Source organism: Polypterus senegalus, chromosome 14, assembly GCF_016835505.1.
Source record: "Polypterus senegalus isolate Bchr_013 chromosome 14, ASM1683550v1, whole genome shotgun sequence".
In the NCBI taxonomy this organism is placed as follows: domain Eukaryota; kingdom Metazoa; phylum Chordata; class Cladistia; order Polypteriformes; family Polypteridae; genus Polypterus; species Polypterus senegalus.
Window position 1 is genome coordinate 36,228,571 of NC_053167.1, and position 18,202 is coordinate 36,246,772.

The following is an 18,202-nucleotide window of genomic DNA, read 5'->3' on the forward strand; positions in this document are numbered from 1 at the left end:
TTTCCGCTGTGCTTAAAACTCATTAAAAAAAAGCGATCGGGCTGTAAGGCTATTAGCACGAACTCCTGCAATGTTTTTTGGTCGCTTGTGGTTGGTTTTTAAATTAAAGTTCGGATTTGCTCAAATGTTCCCCTCTGTTGAGCTCGTGTAGCTGATCAGGGAGCCTGGGTGTTTTGTGTCAGTGTTATTCAATGTTTTTACATTAGTTTACTATTACACTGTGCATTCTATGGTGTAATTAACTATTTGTGCTTAATCTTTACACATATTTACATATTTACATACAGTTCGTATAATCTGGAACGGATTAATTGTATTTACATACAGTCCTATGGGGGAAATTGCTTTGGTTCACGACCAACTCAGTTTACGACCAGAGTTTTGGAACGAATTATGGTCGTGAACCGAGGTTCCACTGTACTTAAAAAAGTACTCCATTTATCTTCATCGGTTTCTTTGTCACAAATGAGGGGTGAAACGGTGACATTTCACCTTCCCACTTCGGTGCTTTCACATAAATTTCTGGGAGGAGTTTTCTAAGAAATGAGAAGTTGCTGTTGATTTGTTATTTAGTCTACAAAAAGATATAAACAGCTTTTCTGTGGAAATAAACGGCAAAATAAATGTATTAAATATATATCACTTCGGTCCAAATGCAGTTTGAACCAAAAATAGCATTTTGAACTGACAAAGTTATATGTTTTTATTTTAAACAATTGAGTCAGTGTTGCATCACAAGTAGGACAATTTATGTAACTTTGTTTTGTCTGTATTTTCCGACTTGTATTTTCTAAAAGTTTGTAGAGCATTCATATGGAGTTTCCAACCCAGCAACTTCGATTTACCATCTCTCTGGAGCACACGAATGCAGCTTGAGCTCCATGCAGGTCCCAAAAGTAATACATTATAAGTAGATAATGCATCACAATACATACATTTAATTATGTATGGTAAACTGAAAATGTATTTTTTTCCATCCATTACATTTACAGGTTTGTCACTGTGAGGTCAGGAAAGAGTAACCACCGAGGTGGCAAAGAACCAGGAGAGGAATGCCAGTCAAACCAAGCATGTATCAAAAAACTAAAAAGCCAGTAGTACTATCGTGAAAACCAAAATGTGAAAGTGAAATCAAAGTTGATCTTGGACACTGCATAGAAGATAGCATCTGCTTTTAAAGCAACGTCATGTAGCACATATTCCAGGGAAAGCATCCCTTCCAATGAATCCTTGCATTCTAACAATGCGACTGTGAAAATGTGGCATCCAAGTCTAAACAAAATGACATCACAGGAAAACAAATTCACATCCACCTAGACAAAATACATAGGGAAGAAATTGTACATTTGGATTCACCATGTTTCAGAACCCCTAAGAAAACAACCCAGAACAAAAGGAACAACCTCCCTGCATTACAAAAAATACCTAAAGATCTCTATGCCATAACAAAACTGCCAGTGTGGTGTCCGAATGTGCCCTTCAGTCTTATGAGGACAATTCAAATGAAAACATTTCTGACACTCTGCTAGCATTAAGATATGTGTTAGGAGACCCAAGATCATCCCTAAGGACTGTAACTTCACTAATGAACAAGGTGTTCCAAAACTGAACACCTACTGTACAATGGGAATCACATTTTCACCATTCACAAGGACAGATTAAAATCCCCACAGGCCCCACAGTATCAAAACTCAAAAGGCCACCCTCACCTTAAAACACTACCCCACTAGGCAAACACATACACTTACACTCTATGAATGTCACATGTGCCAATGGTAAATCAAACACAGTGATTAAACAAAACAAAAAAAATAATCAAAACTTTACATCGGGTCAGCTTCACTTTTCTTTTTTTGTTCATTGCTGTATATGTGCATGTCTTTGACTTTTGTTGGATGATAAAATTTCCAAGCATAGAGCTGAAAAGTATCTAGGCTGTCAATGTCAATTTATTTATATAGCACATTTAAAACAACATAGGAATGCTGTGGCCAAAGTGCTTTACAATGAAAGAAGAAAAAACATACAATTAACATAAATAACAAATAGAAATAAAATAAATGAACATAAATAAAATACTGTAAATAATAAATAGGAGTAAGATTACATAATCACACTAAAAAAACTATCAGTATTACTGAAGGTCACAAAAAGCAAGTGAATAGAAATGAGTCTTTAATCTTATTTTGAACAGTTCAATTGTAGACAACTCCTTTATGTGATGAGGTAAAGAGTTCCACAGGCGAGGAGCAGCAGCTGTAAAAGCCCTGTCCCCCTTGGTGTTACACTTGGTTCGAGGGACAACAAGAGACAACTGACCAGAAGATCTAAGAACTCTAGATGGCTGGTGTAAAACACACAATTCAGATAAATAGGCAGGAGCAAGCCCATGTAAAGATTTCAAAACAAGCAATAAGATTTTAAAATCAGTTTTAAAAACTGACAGGCAGCCAGTGTAAAGAAGCTAATATTAGAGAAACAGAATCAGACTTTGTTGCTCCAACCAGAAAGCGAGCGGCAGCATTCTGGACCAACTGTAACCTGTGAATCAGGGATTTGCTAATCCCAGAATACAGCAAGTTGCAGTAATCAAGGCGAGAAAAAATAAAAGCTTGAGTAGCTTTCTCAAGATCCGTAGAAGATCAAAAAGGCTTGATCTTACCTAAAAGACAAAGCTGGAAAAAGCAACTCTTAACTACAGAATTAATCTATTTCAAAGAATCATCAATACCATCATATTGAACATGTACATTAAGACGAGAGAATATGGTTTTAAAAGCAGATATAATAGCAGAATTTAAAAAGAGAGAACAGCATGGAGCACAATTAGTAGTAGCAACATCAACAGTAATATTCAAATCCATCATTATAGAGAAGTGATCAGTAAAAGAAACATCACATAAATCAATATGTTAGTGTAGAACCTACAAGTTTTGTATGAAATTGACCAATTTGTATTGTTTTCTCTGTTTCCGGACCTTCAACACAAAAGTTGAAGAAGCAGTTGAGGGAGGAAGTATGAAGATTGTGTGAGAGCAATCAAACATAACAGATACCCACAAGATTTTTCTCAGTGTTAATGTTGATGGAATGCTGTGAAGAAAAGATTGTGTAACTGGTCAGAGTTTTCTCACTACTTTCTTGAGCTCTTTTACTGAAAAGAAAAAAATAGCTCCAGTTCGATGTTCAGAAACCAATTCTGTCCCTTAGAGATTGTTTTATTGTGTATTGTACCCAATTAACACAATCATTTTGGTAGAAGAAATTTTACAGTGGGATTTTAGATGTTTGTTTAGATGCTTGCTCCTCGAATTGCTGCATCCCTGAAGACAGCTAATGCTTTGGTTAAACTGTGGAATACATTGGAAAAGGGCAAGTTTTCTATTGGGGCACCTGTGATTTGTAGGGATCTTCCATCCTGTGATGCACCTTTTCCTAAATACTGCAAAAAGAATTATGGCAACTAATAGGCCAACCTCTCTCAGTTGGTGGTGCCAGTAGAGCTACAAAGTATTGCAGGAGATGCCACTGTAAACACAAGAAGCACTTTTTCCACTCGTTAATAACAGCCTATGAGAGATAATTAATGAACAGTTAGGTGCAGATGCAACTGTTAATTTTCTACCAACTGATGATATAGATGTATGATTGTTGTGGCAAAGTCTGTATTACAGTACACATACATGGCATACAACAAGATGACAAGGTGTAGTGGGAGATTGCCGCCTGTCTGCGGAACAGGTACTTAATTTTGCTTTGGTTTAACTTAGTGCATTATCCATTACATTATCCATGTCCAGTAGAGAGGAGTATCCTGGAACAATAAGGAGCAGTTCAACCATTGCTTAAGTGGTCGTCCTATTTGTGGATAGACAAAATTGGTCATACAGAGGTGGTGTGTCACCATAAGCACGCCATTGACCAGATCCCTGTCTGTCACAGGACGTAGAGTGTTGGTGCACAAAAGAAAAATAATCAAGAAGTAAAGGAGTAGATCATCAAGATGTTGCTGAAGAGAAAAATCAAACCTTCCTCCTCAGCTTGGTCATCTACAGTATTGTTCATCCCCAAACCTAATGTTCCCTGTTGTTTTTGTGTGGATTAATAATAATAATAATAATAATAATGCATTCTATTTATATAGTGCCTTTCCCATGCTCAAATAACTTCACAGAGTCTCCAAAAGAAGAACACAGCAGGGTATATGTAACTTTGGATACAATGTTTTCCTGAATAGAACAATGAAACAGATAACAAAGCTTTAAATAGAAGAAAGGACAATAAACAAGAGTAAAATACTAAATTCAATACTAAAAAAAAAGCCTAACAAATAACCTAATTTGTGATATAACAGACACACAAATTATCCTGAGCACTCTGAAAGAAAGGGCAGGGAGATGAACCAGAAAACCCATCTAGATGCTTAGCCAAACTTTGGCATCCAGTGTAGTATGGATGTGATGCTGTTGGTATAGGTTCTAGTGAACACATACAATTGGTAGTGTTTATTTATTCATCTATCTATCTATCTATCTATCTATCTATCTATCTATCTATCTATCTATCTATCTATCTATCTATCTATCTATCTATCTATCTATCTATCAACTTGATTGGAACATTTGAAAGTTGCAAGTTCAGGCCTACAGATCTCTAAATGTTCAGGAACTATTGATGAACAGATATTAATACATTTTATTGTAGTGAATGGCCTGCTTTCATCAAAGCCTAGCTCCCTACCTCTTTCTTTGTTTTTTGTTTTCTTGTGTAAGTATTCTGTGTATCTAAAAATAGATTTAAATAAATTCAAGCAGGTTACGTGTGTAATATTTTGAAGCATTTTTTGTATTACCCTTGGTTAAAAAACACACCATGCTCAGCATAAACTGTTCTAGCTATTTTCCAACAATGTACATGTCACTTTAGAAGTACGCTCAAAAACAAAGATTTATCTGTCATTTGTAGTTTTTAAAGCACTGAAACTGTAAAATTAGTACACAGTAATGTAGTATGAGAGAAATAATGAAATCTGTACTTCATTTTTTTTTTAGGTGGAGTATAAAGATTTCCCCAAGAACAACAAAAATGAATTTGTTTCTTTGATAAACTGTTCTTCTCAGCCACCCCTCATCAGTCATGGAATTGGTAAAGATGTGGAATCATGCCATGATATGGTAAGAAGTTTGAGATATTTGGCTAATCTAACTATATTCGAATAATAAAACCATTGTTTATTTATATTTTTAATCATATGCCTTTACCAAGGAAAGTTAGAAGAAAAATTACAGATGTATGCTATACGTTGAAATGTTTGGCAAGATAATCTTAAGTAAACTATAAGAAGTTAAATATGGATTTCAGAAAATACAATTTGATACACGCAGAATGAAACAAATTAACCCGTTGTACCCAGCAGGGGGCACTCTTTTTTTCCCCTGGGATGTCTTTCTTGAATAGAACCATTACAAGAGAGAAATATAGTAAAAAAAAAAAAAAGAGGTATATGTATTTAACTTGCTTTAAAAGATAACATTCATTCCCAGAATATAATGCATAATCCTGTATATATACATATTCAAGGTTAAGAGGAGCCAAGTGGGAGAATGCTGACACATTTTAGCAACAAGGAATGTCGGCGGCATGGTGAGATGCTTCTGATATCGTGCTGGATCCTTGTCATTATAAACACTCTCATAATTACATATTCATTCAGCCAGATGAACTGGCTAATTATTAATACCTTCACAGACTCTGGGTTTTTTAACCATATTGGTCAAGCAGACATCAGCACCTTTTGAAATAACCTGCTTGTGTCCTTCACATGTTTCTGCCCATCTTTGTAACCTGACTTGCAGCTGCCATTTGTCAATCTCCCTGGCAGTTTCTCTCTCAGCTGAATTGCATGTCTTTGTGAAATAAATTTCACAAATTACAGCTGGCACAAATAACCTTCTTGCTACATGCATTTAGTGGTATTATCTGCAAAATCTACTAGTAGACTAGTAGTCATCTGGCAGGAAGATCATTGCATAATTTTTGGGCACTGTCTTCAAGCATCTTGCATGGGTGAAGCAAAGGTATGAAATACTTCACAGTTTTCAAGGACATCCAACCATAAAATCTGCTCACGGTCACTCTTGATGATGATGAGACACAAAGATGAGTTTTACTAAGCATGGGTGTTGTACAGCCCATAGTTACCAGTGAGTGCATCCTCCTGCCTACATCAAAAAAAAAAAAAGTTGGGAAAGCCATTTTTTCATGGTTTTATTATTAACGTAATGTGGAGAAACCAACTTAGTGCCAGGGATGGTGTAGGTGAGATAGTGAGTAAGAGGTGTGAAGGAGAAAGTATAGGGGCAGTGCTTTGGAATATTAAGAGTATGAAGTAAAAAGTAGTGGAAATACAGTACAGAAGAGTAAATGTGTGCTGTGTATAGGAGATGAGTTTGAAAGATGCAGGAGTTAAGACAAGTGAAAGGTGATGGCAGTGGTGGAGTAGATGGCAAAGGGCTGAATAAGCATGTTGTAGCTAGGACGATTATTAGCATTTGCCCCACAAATTGGAAGAACTGTCGAAGGGAACAATGGCTTTAGAACAAGTTGATGGAAGTGAAATCTGTGGTGTCTCAGGGCCTGGTAATTATAATGCGTGTCACTTGTGCAGGACTCAACATGCCGATTAAAACTATTTTGAGTGATAAATCATGAAAAACTTGGGGCATGATGTCTTGAAATCACACTCCATATGAAACAGTTTAGTAGGGGTCCCCTGCTGGATGTCTAAACAGATATTATATTGTCTTGATTATGACCGCTCTTTTGAAATGAGAAGACCATTCCAGCTGCCGAGTGCTTTTCAGTCAAGATGTCTATGATACCCATTCACAATTTAGAAGATTAAATTAATAAAGCAACAGTTTACATTTTTCCTCAGTTTTCTGACTGAACATTGTGCTTTCACCAACATACACCTTGTTCACTGTGTTAGACTTGTACGCTCTGCAACAATTAATAGGTTGCAATGCAGTGCAGTAGAACTCTTTGATGTACTAGCAATTATGGCTGGGGTATAACCAGTATAGATTGTGTACTGGGAGAAGTATGTGCTACAGTATAGTTTTCGCTATAGTGTTTATAGCAGTAACACATAGATTTCAATATTTATTTAGATTGCACTACTACCATCATTACAAAACAGTGTTTGGAAATTTATACCATTGACTAGACGTATTTTTGCTCTAATCATGTCAGTGCTTAAGACATTAGTTTATGATGCTTCTGAGGTCAGTGCAGTTAATAAAACCACTCAGGCATCAGTGTCACTCACAACAGAGTTCCAAACTGCCTCTGAAAGCAGCATCATCACATGCACTATGTGTGAGGAGCTTCATGAAATGGGTTTCTGTGCCTATAAGCCAAAGATCACCATACACAATGCCAGACATCAGCTGAAGTGGTGTAAAGTGATTACGCCTTTGAAGTCCAACATTTTAGCCAACTGACTTTCAATGAATAACACTGCCTGGTTGGTAAGCCTGAGATAAAATTACTTTGAAGGAACAGCAGATTGTACAAAGGTTTTCATTTGGTGCAAATTTCTGAGGGTTGAATTTATGCATTGTATATGATTTAGTCTGCTAATCCATACTAGTAGGTTGCTCTCTTACACAACAGTGATTTAATCTGAATTTCTTCCAGGTTTAATTTCTTAACAGTCCTTGGTATAAAGACTCACAGCCTGCATTTTAGTTAGAATATACAAAATAATATAGTACTTTTCAATTTATTTTCCATAGGCTTGTTTAAATAAATCATGTTAATTGCTTGTAAGCTATTAATGTTTTTGATTTTGTTAAGATAATCTGTTTTACACTGGGGAATGGTGCACTGCAACACTAAGACCTGAGTCTCAAGTTCTTTAATCAGTTGTGAAATCTGTCAGTTTTTTAGTGGTTAAAACGCTAAAAAACACACTGATATGCCAACTGCAAATATAATTTGATTTAAAGTCGACACCTACACAAAGCTGGGCTTTAACGACTGCGCAGGGGATGCTATGTAATTTAAGCAAAATAGCACAAGCAGGACTTGAAAATAAAGTCACGGTGTGACCCTGAGTGCAGTGCATCTTCAAGGAGTATGTATGTTATATGCACGTTAAGAGACTTTTCTATTGTTTTTGCTGCCCATTGCACACGTAAGGCTTATAAAAGTTGTATCTGATTTTGAAAATCACTGCCATAAACTTGAGAGAGCCCTGTGACGATGCAGGTTCACTCCATGTTCCCATCTTGCCTCTGGGAGCCCTTGAACCCGTCATAGTCGGTAATGTTACCGATGAGCTAGGCAGTGAGGCACAACATAGCAAGGGGACGGTGCAAAAGTGCAAAGTGCTTTTATTAAAAACAACAAATAAAACAATGTTCAAATTAAATAAAGTGCAGTCCTTCAAAGATTCAATAAATAAATAATCCATTAAAACAGTTGTGAAATCGTGGAGGTGAAAATCCATTAGAAAAATCTTCTAAAAACAACAAGGTTAAAATAACGTAGGAAACAGCCTTTTAAAAACAACACAAGCCCAGTGTCTTCTCTACCTGGCAGCTCCCCTGCTTCTCCCATCTGGGCTTCTCAATAGGGGAGTCAACCTACCTGCAGCTGACCTTCAATCTACTCCCATGCTGGTCGGTTTGCCTTAGTGATCCCTGGCTCCGGTAGGCTCCACCAAACAGCGACTTGGGATTCCCCAACGACCAGGTCTCTCACACTGGGGACAACCACATCCAAAGTCCCGACTCCTGCTGCCTTCCGTGGCCTTCTGCGGAGAATCATCCACCTTCCAGTCACTCCCATCCTTCATAATAAACTCTGCGGGAGCGACCACTACAACTACTCCCTGGGTGTCGGCCCAACACCCAGGCTTCATATTCAGCTGCATGCGAGCCTGCACTTGCTCGCTCGCTTGCTTTCCCACACCGACTTTCACCTCCTGCTTCCTGCCTTCTCCTGCAACCTCCGTTCTTTTCTTTCCTTTCTTCCCTTCTCTAGCCGCAAGGCCGCCTTGCGCCTCTATTTAATTAAGAGGACGTGGCAGTTATGGCAAATCAGCAGTCCAGAGAACCATCACGGATGCAAACGGTTTCTCACCTGTGCACTTGGGTGAGAAAAGCCCACATCACGAATCATCTTGGAAACCGCTTCAGCCACACAATCACCATGCCCCCTCGCTAAGCTGCAAGCGCAGTGATTATTTATTTGAATTTGGCCTCTTGACGTGAGCTGTGGACCCGCTATACCACAAGCCCGCTCCTTAATATCTTATCACCATTATGAGTCTGATTTTTCTCAGATTAGGGTAGAACTCAATGATTGACTTTTAAAGCAAGCTGAATTTCAAGTCCTCCGTACCCACACTAAACACTAACCAACATATAAGTTGAGAAAATGACTTGCTTTAAGGCTATGCAGTTGTGACGCTTTCACATCTATATATTCCACTAAGACTACACTGAGTTTTCTTTTTAGAAATCCATCTGAAATTAATAATCAATTTGCTGAATTTTACTCCAAAGTGTACACCGATGACCCCTCTTCTATCACCTGAAGCAACAGATGCATCACCACTGTAAACCTTTTTAAAATTATTTCAAAGTGACTCTGAGTTATTAAACTCTTGGATAACTGCAGATGAAATTAAGCAGGCTGTATTCTGTTTGACTAAAGGCAAGGCGCAGGAGCATGATGAAATACGATCCAAACTGATTTCAACATTTTGGTCATGACAGTCTTCGTCTTTGGTCTTCATTCAATGTAACGAAGTTGCATCGTCATCCCAATATAGATTCTGTCATCTTCTCGTTTCTTCTTAACCCAGTTAAGAATCTAATAGGTTGTTCCAAGTGCAGTCCACTTTCCTTGATGAACTCTGATGTTAAATTACTTGCTAGAGTTGGAGCCACTTCTCTTCAAACCGTTGCATGTAAAGCTCCTTTATACAGATCAGACTGGCTTCAATCACGGGTCACTTTGCAGTGGATAATCTTCTTCACTTGTTATGTATTATCAGCAGGGATCACTGCTAAATGCCACCTATAGTTCTATTTTCATTAGATGCTGAAAAAGCTTTTGACAGACTGACAGACAAAACAAACCTAAAAAAAGGCCAACCCTTCTCCCTCAGAAAACACACAAGACCTTGAGAAATCATAATAATAAAAAAGAAAGATTTAATAATGTTTATAAGGTGTTTCTATCACCTTAAATGAAGAAAAAATTGCAAAGCACCTGCACAGATAGATCAAAGCTAAAATAGATAGGACAGCTAAGTGCAACTTAAAAAAAGAATGTTGCATGGTATGGCCAATCAGTGCCTCAGAGACTGCATCTCTATGAATACAAAGATTTTTTTTAAAGTTATTATTAGTTTGCTACCATTTGTTTTATTTTATCAGTGGCTATCATTCCTTCTGCATCTTTTGTTGTTTGAGACACGGTAGCACAGTGGTTAGCACTGTCTGTCCCACAGCTCAGGTCACATTTTTGGCCACAATAATCGGTTTATCATAGTTGGGAGAAGCCTCTCTAGCCCTAGAGAAGACGTAGAAGACCATTATCACCCATTCAAAAGTAGTTCAGTTCCTTCTTCCTCATTGACCTCAACGCATTATTCTGAGTTTGCCGAAGTTCCCAGACATTTCCACAGTTTTGTCAAACTCACTGTGAAGTGAACTTTGTGGAGTTCACTCAGGCCTACTCAAGACACAGAGGTTTCTAAACCAATAGAAACTAGTGATTATAATAAGCTTCCTAATGGTATGACTTAGCAAATGAATCAAAAACATAAATGATTATTGCTTTTTATATAAAGTACATTGTATTATAGTTTTGCAATGTATGGTTAGCTTTTGTTATGTTTTATGTATATCTATGTACAGTGTTCTTTTTAATTACAGCACTTTGACCAACAGTACATATGAATAAATCAGAGTATCATTTTTATGCTAGTTTAGGTTAAGCAGTCGATTAGCAGGTTACACTTTTAAATCTGCCCATCCATCCTACAGTCATTGTAAAGACAATTAATGCCATCATTTTTTATTTCCTAGGCTGCCCTTAATATATTGAAATTATTGTCAGATTTGGACCAACAAACAAATGATAAAACAGGAAATGGACCAATGTCAGTGTGAGTAATTTTTAAATGTTAAATTAATAGAAACTGTATTTCTTGTATCTTTTATGTAATTTAATGTATATTGTCAGATTTTTGCTTGCTTATTAAAATCAGTTACATCCATCCATTTTGTAAGCTGCATTTCCATTTAAGGATTATGGAGAGATGAAATCTATCCTGGCAGGACTTCACATGCCCATACTCCAGAACTGTGACCATTTAAGGTAGTTTTTGCAGTAAAAGGAAATCGCACTATGAAATGCATTCAACTCAGCAAAACGCAGTAACTTGAAACTTTGAATATTTTGCTGAAAGTCAATTTATTTTAACGACATAATATTTTCGTGAAGTCTGCCCAAATGTTTTTAACTGTGTTGCTTCGAAGCTCAAATTCTGTCCCATGTGCTGCGTGTATGGAGCTTGAATGTGTTTGTATAGATTTTCCCCACCTACTTTAAACATAAGAGAAAAACATAAGTATAAAGGTACAGTATAATGCTTTGTATTAACGTGATTGCTCTGGCTTCCTATTCAGGGAATGTTCATGCCTTTCTCTTGATAAGCTTTTGCTTCCTGTGACTTGTGTATCTCAGCATATTTTATAAGTGGAATTATGCTTTATAATAATAAATGGCATTGAACTGAATGTTGAGAAAACATGTCTGCCTGTAACTGGTTATTTTATTTGAATATTATCATTTTAAATACTTCTTACAGGTGAACCTTTTGATTTCAGAACATTTTCCATCAAGGAGGTGCAGCTTATTTTAACTTGTAAATATTTTCTTCCAAATAATTAATTCATGGTTAAGAGGGACATCAGAAGACATTTCATTTAAGTAGTTTTAGCCTCTATAGTTTCAGTAAAGGTATCATTTGTGATTTTTTAAATTTCTTTGTTCACATTTGCCCCTTAGAGTCTTTAAAGGCCTGTATGTAAACTGTTCTGGAAAACAAAATATGTCTTCTATAAACATATTTCAGTGTTAAGTGAACAGTGCAGAATACAATTTATCTATCTTTCAATGATTTACCTTTATTTATACATTTTAAAATGCAGTCATTTCAGCTCTTTAAAGTGACCACTTTATGATTATCAATTTTTAATTATCCACTTATAAATTAATTACTTACTGTGTCCTTTAACATGACATAAAGTAGTCAAATGATAGCCAGTACATCCAAACAATGGGTGATTTTGTCAGTCTTGTTGTATTTTATAAATCAGATTTAATCAATTTATTTATATATTTTTGTTTTTAATTAACTTTAGGAAAGCTGATTAGTGCTTCTTGTCTAACCAGACATCTTTGTCAATAAGGTAAGTGTAAAAATTGTTGATAAACTTTCAGTAGAGCAGTACATTTCTTAGGATAATATTTTGATGGTTTCTTGTTTTGATATTTCATTTAATTAAGACTAGGCTCCGCCCCCTCCTCGCCCTCCCCCGGGTTTGGTTTACCGGATATACACTTAAAAAGATTGTTACTTTTTCACGGGAATTGTTACATATGCATTATTTTCACTTTTATTTTAAAACTTTTGTGAAAACAATACTTTATGTGCGGCCCAGGGCATGGTCACATCTCTTTCTCACAAAATGTATAACGCTGCTCGCGTTGTGAAGCGGTTGAGGTTGAACGCACTCTAAGGAGATGCCGTCAGATCATGTGCTGTCTTTCTGCTGCTGGCGAGCTGCCTGTTCTGCTTGTCTCGCTGCCCGATCACTTCAAAGCCTGTACAGCAGCTGTTCTTTTGCCACTTCGCATCTCTGTTGCTCGCGTTGTGAAGGGGTAGGGTGGAGGGGGCGAAGGTTAGTTTGGCTGAATGCACGCTAAGGAGAAGCATTCTAATTATCTGTAGGCTTTTTGTTGCTGGCGGGCTGCGTGTTTTGGTTGTCTCTTGTCGTTGTTTTAAGAGCTGGGAGCACATGAAGCGTGTCTGCCAACAGCAATCCAACAACTTCTAGGTTAGATGTCCGTGGACTTGTTTTAAATGATGTCTCACTGTCTTGTCTCACGTGACATTGTAAAAACAATACTTGCCCTTTATTTTCAGCCCCGGGCATGGTTAAATCTCTTTCTCAGGACGTATAATGCTGCTCACATTGTCAAGGTGGGTGGCGGCTGAACGCATGCTAAGGATGTGCCGTTGGATCATCTGCTGTCTTCCGTGCTGTACTCCGCCCTCCCTCAATCGGACCTAACAGTCACTTAAAACAAAAAAGGCTTCAACCTGGCTGGGATGCTACAATACTTTGGAATTTTACTGCTTTCATATTCTTTACCTTTCCCTGCATGTGTATCACACCATCGTTTGTTTGAACCTTTCGAATTCCACTGCTTTCATAATCTCTTATCTGTATTTTTTTCTCTCCAACGCTTTTGGGTCTCTTTTCTCTTTGCTCTTTCTTCTTCTTTCGTTGACATTTCATATTTTACGCATTGTCCTTTATATGCTTTATATGTGCTGAGAGCACAGGATCTGTGTGTGCTACGTGCCTTTACACAACTGAGTGTTATTTGATATTGTTTGTGTCTCACGGGTCTTTTAAGTGTCTTCCGAGAACTTCCGAGAAGATCAGGTATCGTCGCCCTGCTTTTCCTTTCCAGGATTTTTTTTTACAATAGAGAGATACACACACACACATATTTAAAGTTTATTTATATTTGAAACCATGAAAATAACTGTTAATAAAACACTGTAGGAAAGATATGTTTGTAATTTATTATTCTGTTTATCTGAGGGCGCAATCTTCCTTTAAATGGATTGTTTTAGAATTGTAACTGACGCTAAAGCCAAACTCCTTCACTGCCACTTTTCCTCAGGCATACAATAAATAGAATACAAGAAGGAACCACAATGAGGGTCACTGTTCAGATAAAGCAGAAATGTTCAATCATCTTGTGTGCTGTGTACAAAGCCCCACCCGCTATCTTCTGTTTAACTCTTTTGTCTTTGTCTGCAGCTCTCTGGTTGTTTCTCAGTCTTTCTGTATGCAGGACAGAGTAGACTTTTATAATGTTTTTCCTTTGTTTGTTTTCATATAGTTTTTTTTTTTTAATTAAAAACTACTATGTTCTTAGTAAACATATGTTACCTTCCCTTTTTCTCTGTTAGTTACAGGAAATAATATCCAGCTGAGAGATAGTCATAAAAGTGTTCTTGCTGTTGTCTCTGTTTATTCTCAATGATGTCTTTATTTCATATAACATCTTACTGTACGTATTATGGTGACTTGCATAACGGACTAGTTATATACACTGAACACGATGTGTTCAGTCCGCTTAAAAAAGTTTGTGATGGAACCGAATAATAAATCCTGTGATAATTCAAAGCATTGTAACTAAAATTATTTTCAATGTGTTTTTAATGTGCATTGTTTTAATTTCTAAAGAAACTTAAGAAGGAGAAAAAAGAAATGTGCTGTCTGCATAAAGTATTCAATCGCCACATGTTAATATGCAACAATAATAGCTTTAGGTTTTTTGAGGTAAGCTTGCACACACTTTGTTGATACATATCAGGACTGGTCAAGAGGCTAAAGACTTCTGTAGTATGGCATATATTTATTTGAAGCACGTAAAAATGTACAGCAGCATAACTAGTTTAGTCATCAATAATCATATACTATGTTTGCCAGTTCATAGTGATCTAAAATTCTGGGAAAGATCCAGGTTTTGTGATAAAATAAGGCCTAAACAAAATAAAAAAAGATCATGCTCATCATATTTTTCATGTTAGCCTGTTGCATCCATTATTTTATCAATTTTAATTATTCTAGCCCTGTTTTAAATGTACCATTAATTCTGAAATACCTAGGGGTGGCTCAACCAAATTAGGGGCTACTTGTTAAATGGAAACGCTGTAGCGTCAATCAGTAGATGTCAGGTTGTGCCTGCTGCAGTTTGTATACCTTTTGCTAACAAGCACCATAGACCAGTTGAATCTCTTCATCAAGGGCTTCTGGGGTTGCAGTTGTTTTCCGTGGACAGGGAAGTCCCAGTAACTACATGATATACAACCACTGATATAAGAATCAATATGTCTGCCATATTTTTGTGGCTTATTGAAACTTAAAAAAATCTGAAATGGCAGCTTTCTCCCTCATTGCCTGATGTGATGTATTCAGTGATACTGTACACCTTTAGAAAAATAAAAAGGGATTTCATTCTTTCTGTACTGCATTTCTTAAGCTTCCATTATTTCCTCAATAATTCTGCTTTCCTTTCTTTTTGGTTCACTTTCGTCTTCTTCTCCCCTCCACTCTTCCTTTTTCATCTCCCAACCAAACACCACCTTCATGTTCGCGTTCCCAATATAGCAAGCCGGTAACCGTCTTTTACCAGCCCAAATTCTAACACATTAAACTTCAGAACATCGCTAAGAGCTGACTTTATCAAATTCCTGCACGTCACACAGAACACCACTATTGTTATTAGGGCAGCACAAAAATGCCACATTTCCGCAGCCTAGAGAAAGTGATGTTATTGAGAAAACGTTCTGAAGCTTTACTTCACCGTGCCTTTTTCCTTAGTGACTTCAGGTAACCCTATCCTGGTTTATTTCAGAGTAGAGTATTACAATGATCCCTCCTCGATCGCGGGGGTTGCATCCCAGAACCCCCTGCGATAGGTGAAAACCGGCGAAGTAGAAACCATATGTTTGTATGGTTATTTTTATATATTTTAAGCCCTTATAAACTCTCCCACACTGTTAACATTATTAGAGCCTTCTAGACATGAAATAACACCCTGTAGTCAAAAGTTTAAACTGTGCTCCATTACAAGACAGAGATGACAGTTCTTTCTCACAATTAAAAGAATGCAAACATATCTTCTCTTCAAACAAGCACCGTCAGGAGCAGAGAATGTCAGAGAGATAGAGAGAGCGTGAAGAAAAACAATCAAAAAATCAATACGTGCTGTTGGGCTTTTAAGTCTGCTGATGCACAGCAATAAAGCGGCATTTTTTAGAGGAGTGTCCGTATCTTCTAGACAAACAGCCTCTGTGCAAACAGCCCCTCTGCTAACACCCCCTCCGTCAGGCAGAGAGAGTGAGAGAGACAGAGAAAAGCAAACAATCAAGCACCGCGTGGGAAGCACATCGTATATCATTGAAGAGTTTTAGTTCATACGTAATACATGCTCTGATTGGGTAGCTTCTCAGCCATCTGCCAATAGCGTCCCTTGTATGAAATCAACTGGGCAAACAAACTGAGGAAGCATGTACCATAAATTAAAAGACCCATTGTCTGCAGAAATCTGCGAACCAGCGAAAAATCTATGATATATATTTAGATATGCTTACATTTAAAATCCGTGATGGAGTGAAGCCGCGAAAGTCGAAGCGATATAGCGAGGGATCACTGTATATTTGAATGTCAATAAAATGTTGCGTTGTATCCAGCAGAGGGTGCCTTTTAACAATAGTAACTTAATTGTGTTTACAGTGCAACTTCAAAACTAAAGAATATTTCTGCAAAACTAAAGGAAAGATTGCACTTAAATTTTTTTAATTTTAAATGTTGATTGCTTATTCACTCCAGTAAGATCAACTGAAAAAAATCTTTTTTAAAAACTGGTAATTCTTTCAAAATTTTTCTTCGAGTGGTTTATAATGAAGCAGAGAGCAAGATGGAGCGCAGTATAGAAGAGTATAGCAAAGTATGATAATGGTTACTTTTCTGAAGAAGCCTTCACTAGTTGTCAGGTTTCTAACATTTCTTGGAAATCCCTCTGTTACTATTTAATCTTTTTACAGTTCTATAACCTAGACCAGGGGTGTGAGCAACATCGGCCCTGCAGGACCACAATGGCAGCTGGTTTATGTTCCAACTCAGTTTCTTAATGAGAGGTCAATTATTGACGATGAAGTACTTCTTCCTCAAACAGCATTTTTATGCTTCGTTTTAGTTGTCTGTCTGGTTAACACTTGCCACCTTTATTAGCTTATTTTGGTCTTAAACAGCAGCATTCTTGGTTTTTATTTGCTCCTTATTAGCAGTAAGATGCAAATGTCAAAAGAACCAGCAGTTCTTCATCTAACTTGTTTTCATTTACGTTTGTCCATATTCATCATGAACTTTTTGGTTTTATAAAATATTTGGAAGGAAATTGAAGAGAAAAAGTTAAAATGACAGAGAATTACTCTTCTGCTATAGGCTTCCAATCATTTGGGTGATAACTTTGGAAAGAAAAAAAAATACGATATAAGGATAACCTGACATGGCTGATTTAAAACACTAACAAATCATGAAATTAAATTGGATATCTTATTGGCAAGGATTGGTTTCTAATTAAGCAACTGGACTGATGTCGCTCACCTCTGACCAAGACCCATCACATCAGCTAAAGGCATATTTTGTTTTTTTGTTCCTGTTTACCCAGTTTCCATAGATTGTCTAGAATCATCTAGTATTTATTTGGCAATTTTTTTTTTCTGTACAAAGATGGCAGTGTTTACAACCCATAACAACATTTCATCATACCACCCATATAATCATTATTTTCACATTTAGAAACTACACTGACATATAAAAAATATATACACACATATATATATATACATACACACACACACAAGGGGGTATCCAAAAATAACAAATTTAAAAAAAAAAGTTTTAATAATTTGTACTTACTTAAACTTTAGTCTTCTTCAATGAGAAGAGTACTCTCCATGCAAATGAATGCACTTGTCCCAACGATTTTCTCACTGGTGGAAACATTTTTTGAATTGCTGAAGAGGAACGTTGTCCAATGCCGGTAGCAATTTTTCTTTGACTTCCTCCACAGTACAAAAAACACTTTCCTTTGAGTTCTTTTTTCATATGCCAGAACAAGAAAAAGTCACATGGAGCAAGTGAACATCCAAATACATAAAGGAGAAGATCAGCAGACAATAATATAAATGAATATGGCGATTGACATTTCCCCTCATTTGAAACATGAAAACCCCTCGTAGACCTGTGTAAAGCTTCCTTCTTTAAAAGCAGTTTCAAGCATCACTACAATTTCAGTTGCTGTC

At 36.9% G+C, this 18,202-nt stretch overlaps 1 protein-coding gene across 3 annotated transcripts in view; it reads left to right on the top strand.

The window, feature by feature from the left end:
- Nucleotides 1–18,202, top strand: part of stau1 (staufen double-stranded RNA binding protein 1) — a 159,006-nt gene that overhangs the window by 112,485 nt on the left and 28,319 nt on the right. For all 3 annotated transcript variants that reach the window (XM_039734931.1, XM_039734929.1, XM_039734930.1), the window contains exons 14-16: nt 5,052–5,174; nt 11,109–11,188; nt 12,450–12,497. In XM_039734931.1, coding sequence (XP_039590865.1) covers nt 5,052–5,174; nt 11,109–11,188; nt 12,450–12,462 — 216 coding nt within the window. In that variant the 3' untranslated portion in view covers nt 12,463–12,497. The remainder of the gene's footprint in view (nt 1–5,051; nt 5,175–11,108; nt 11,189–12,449; nt 12,498–18,202) is intronic.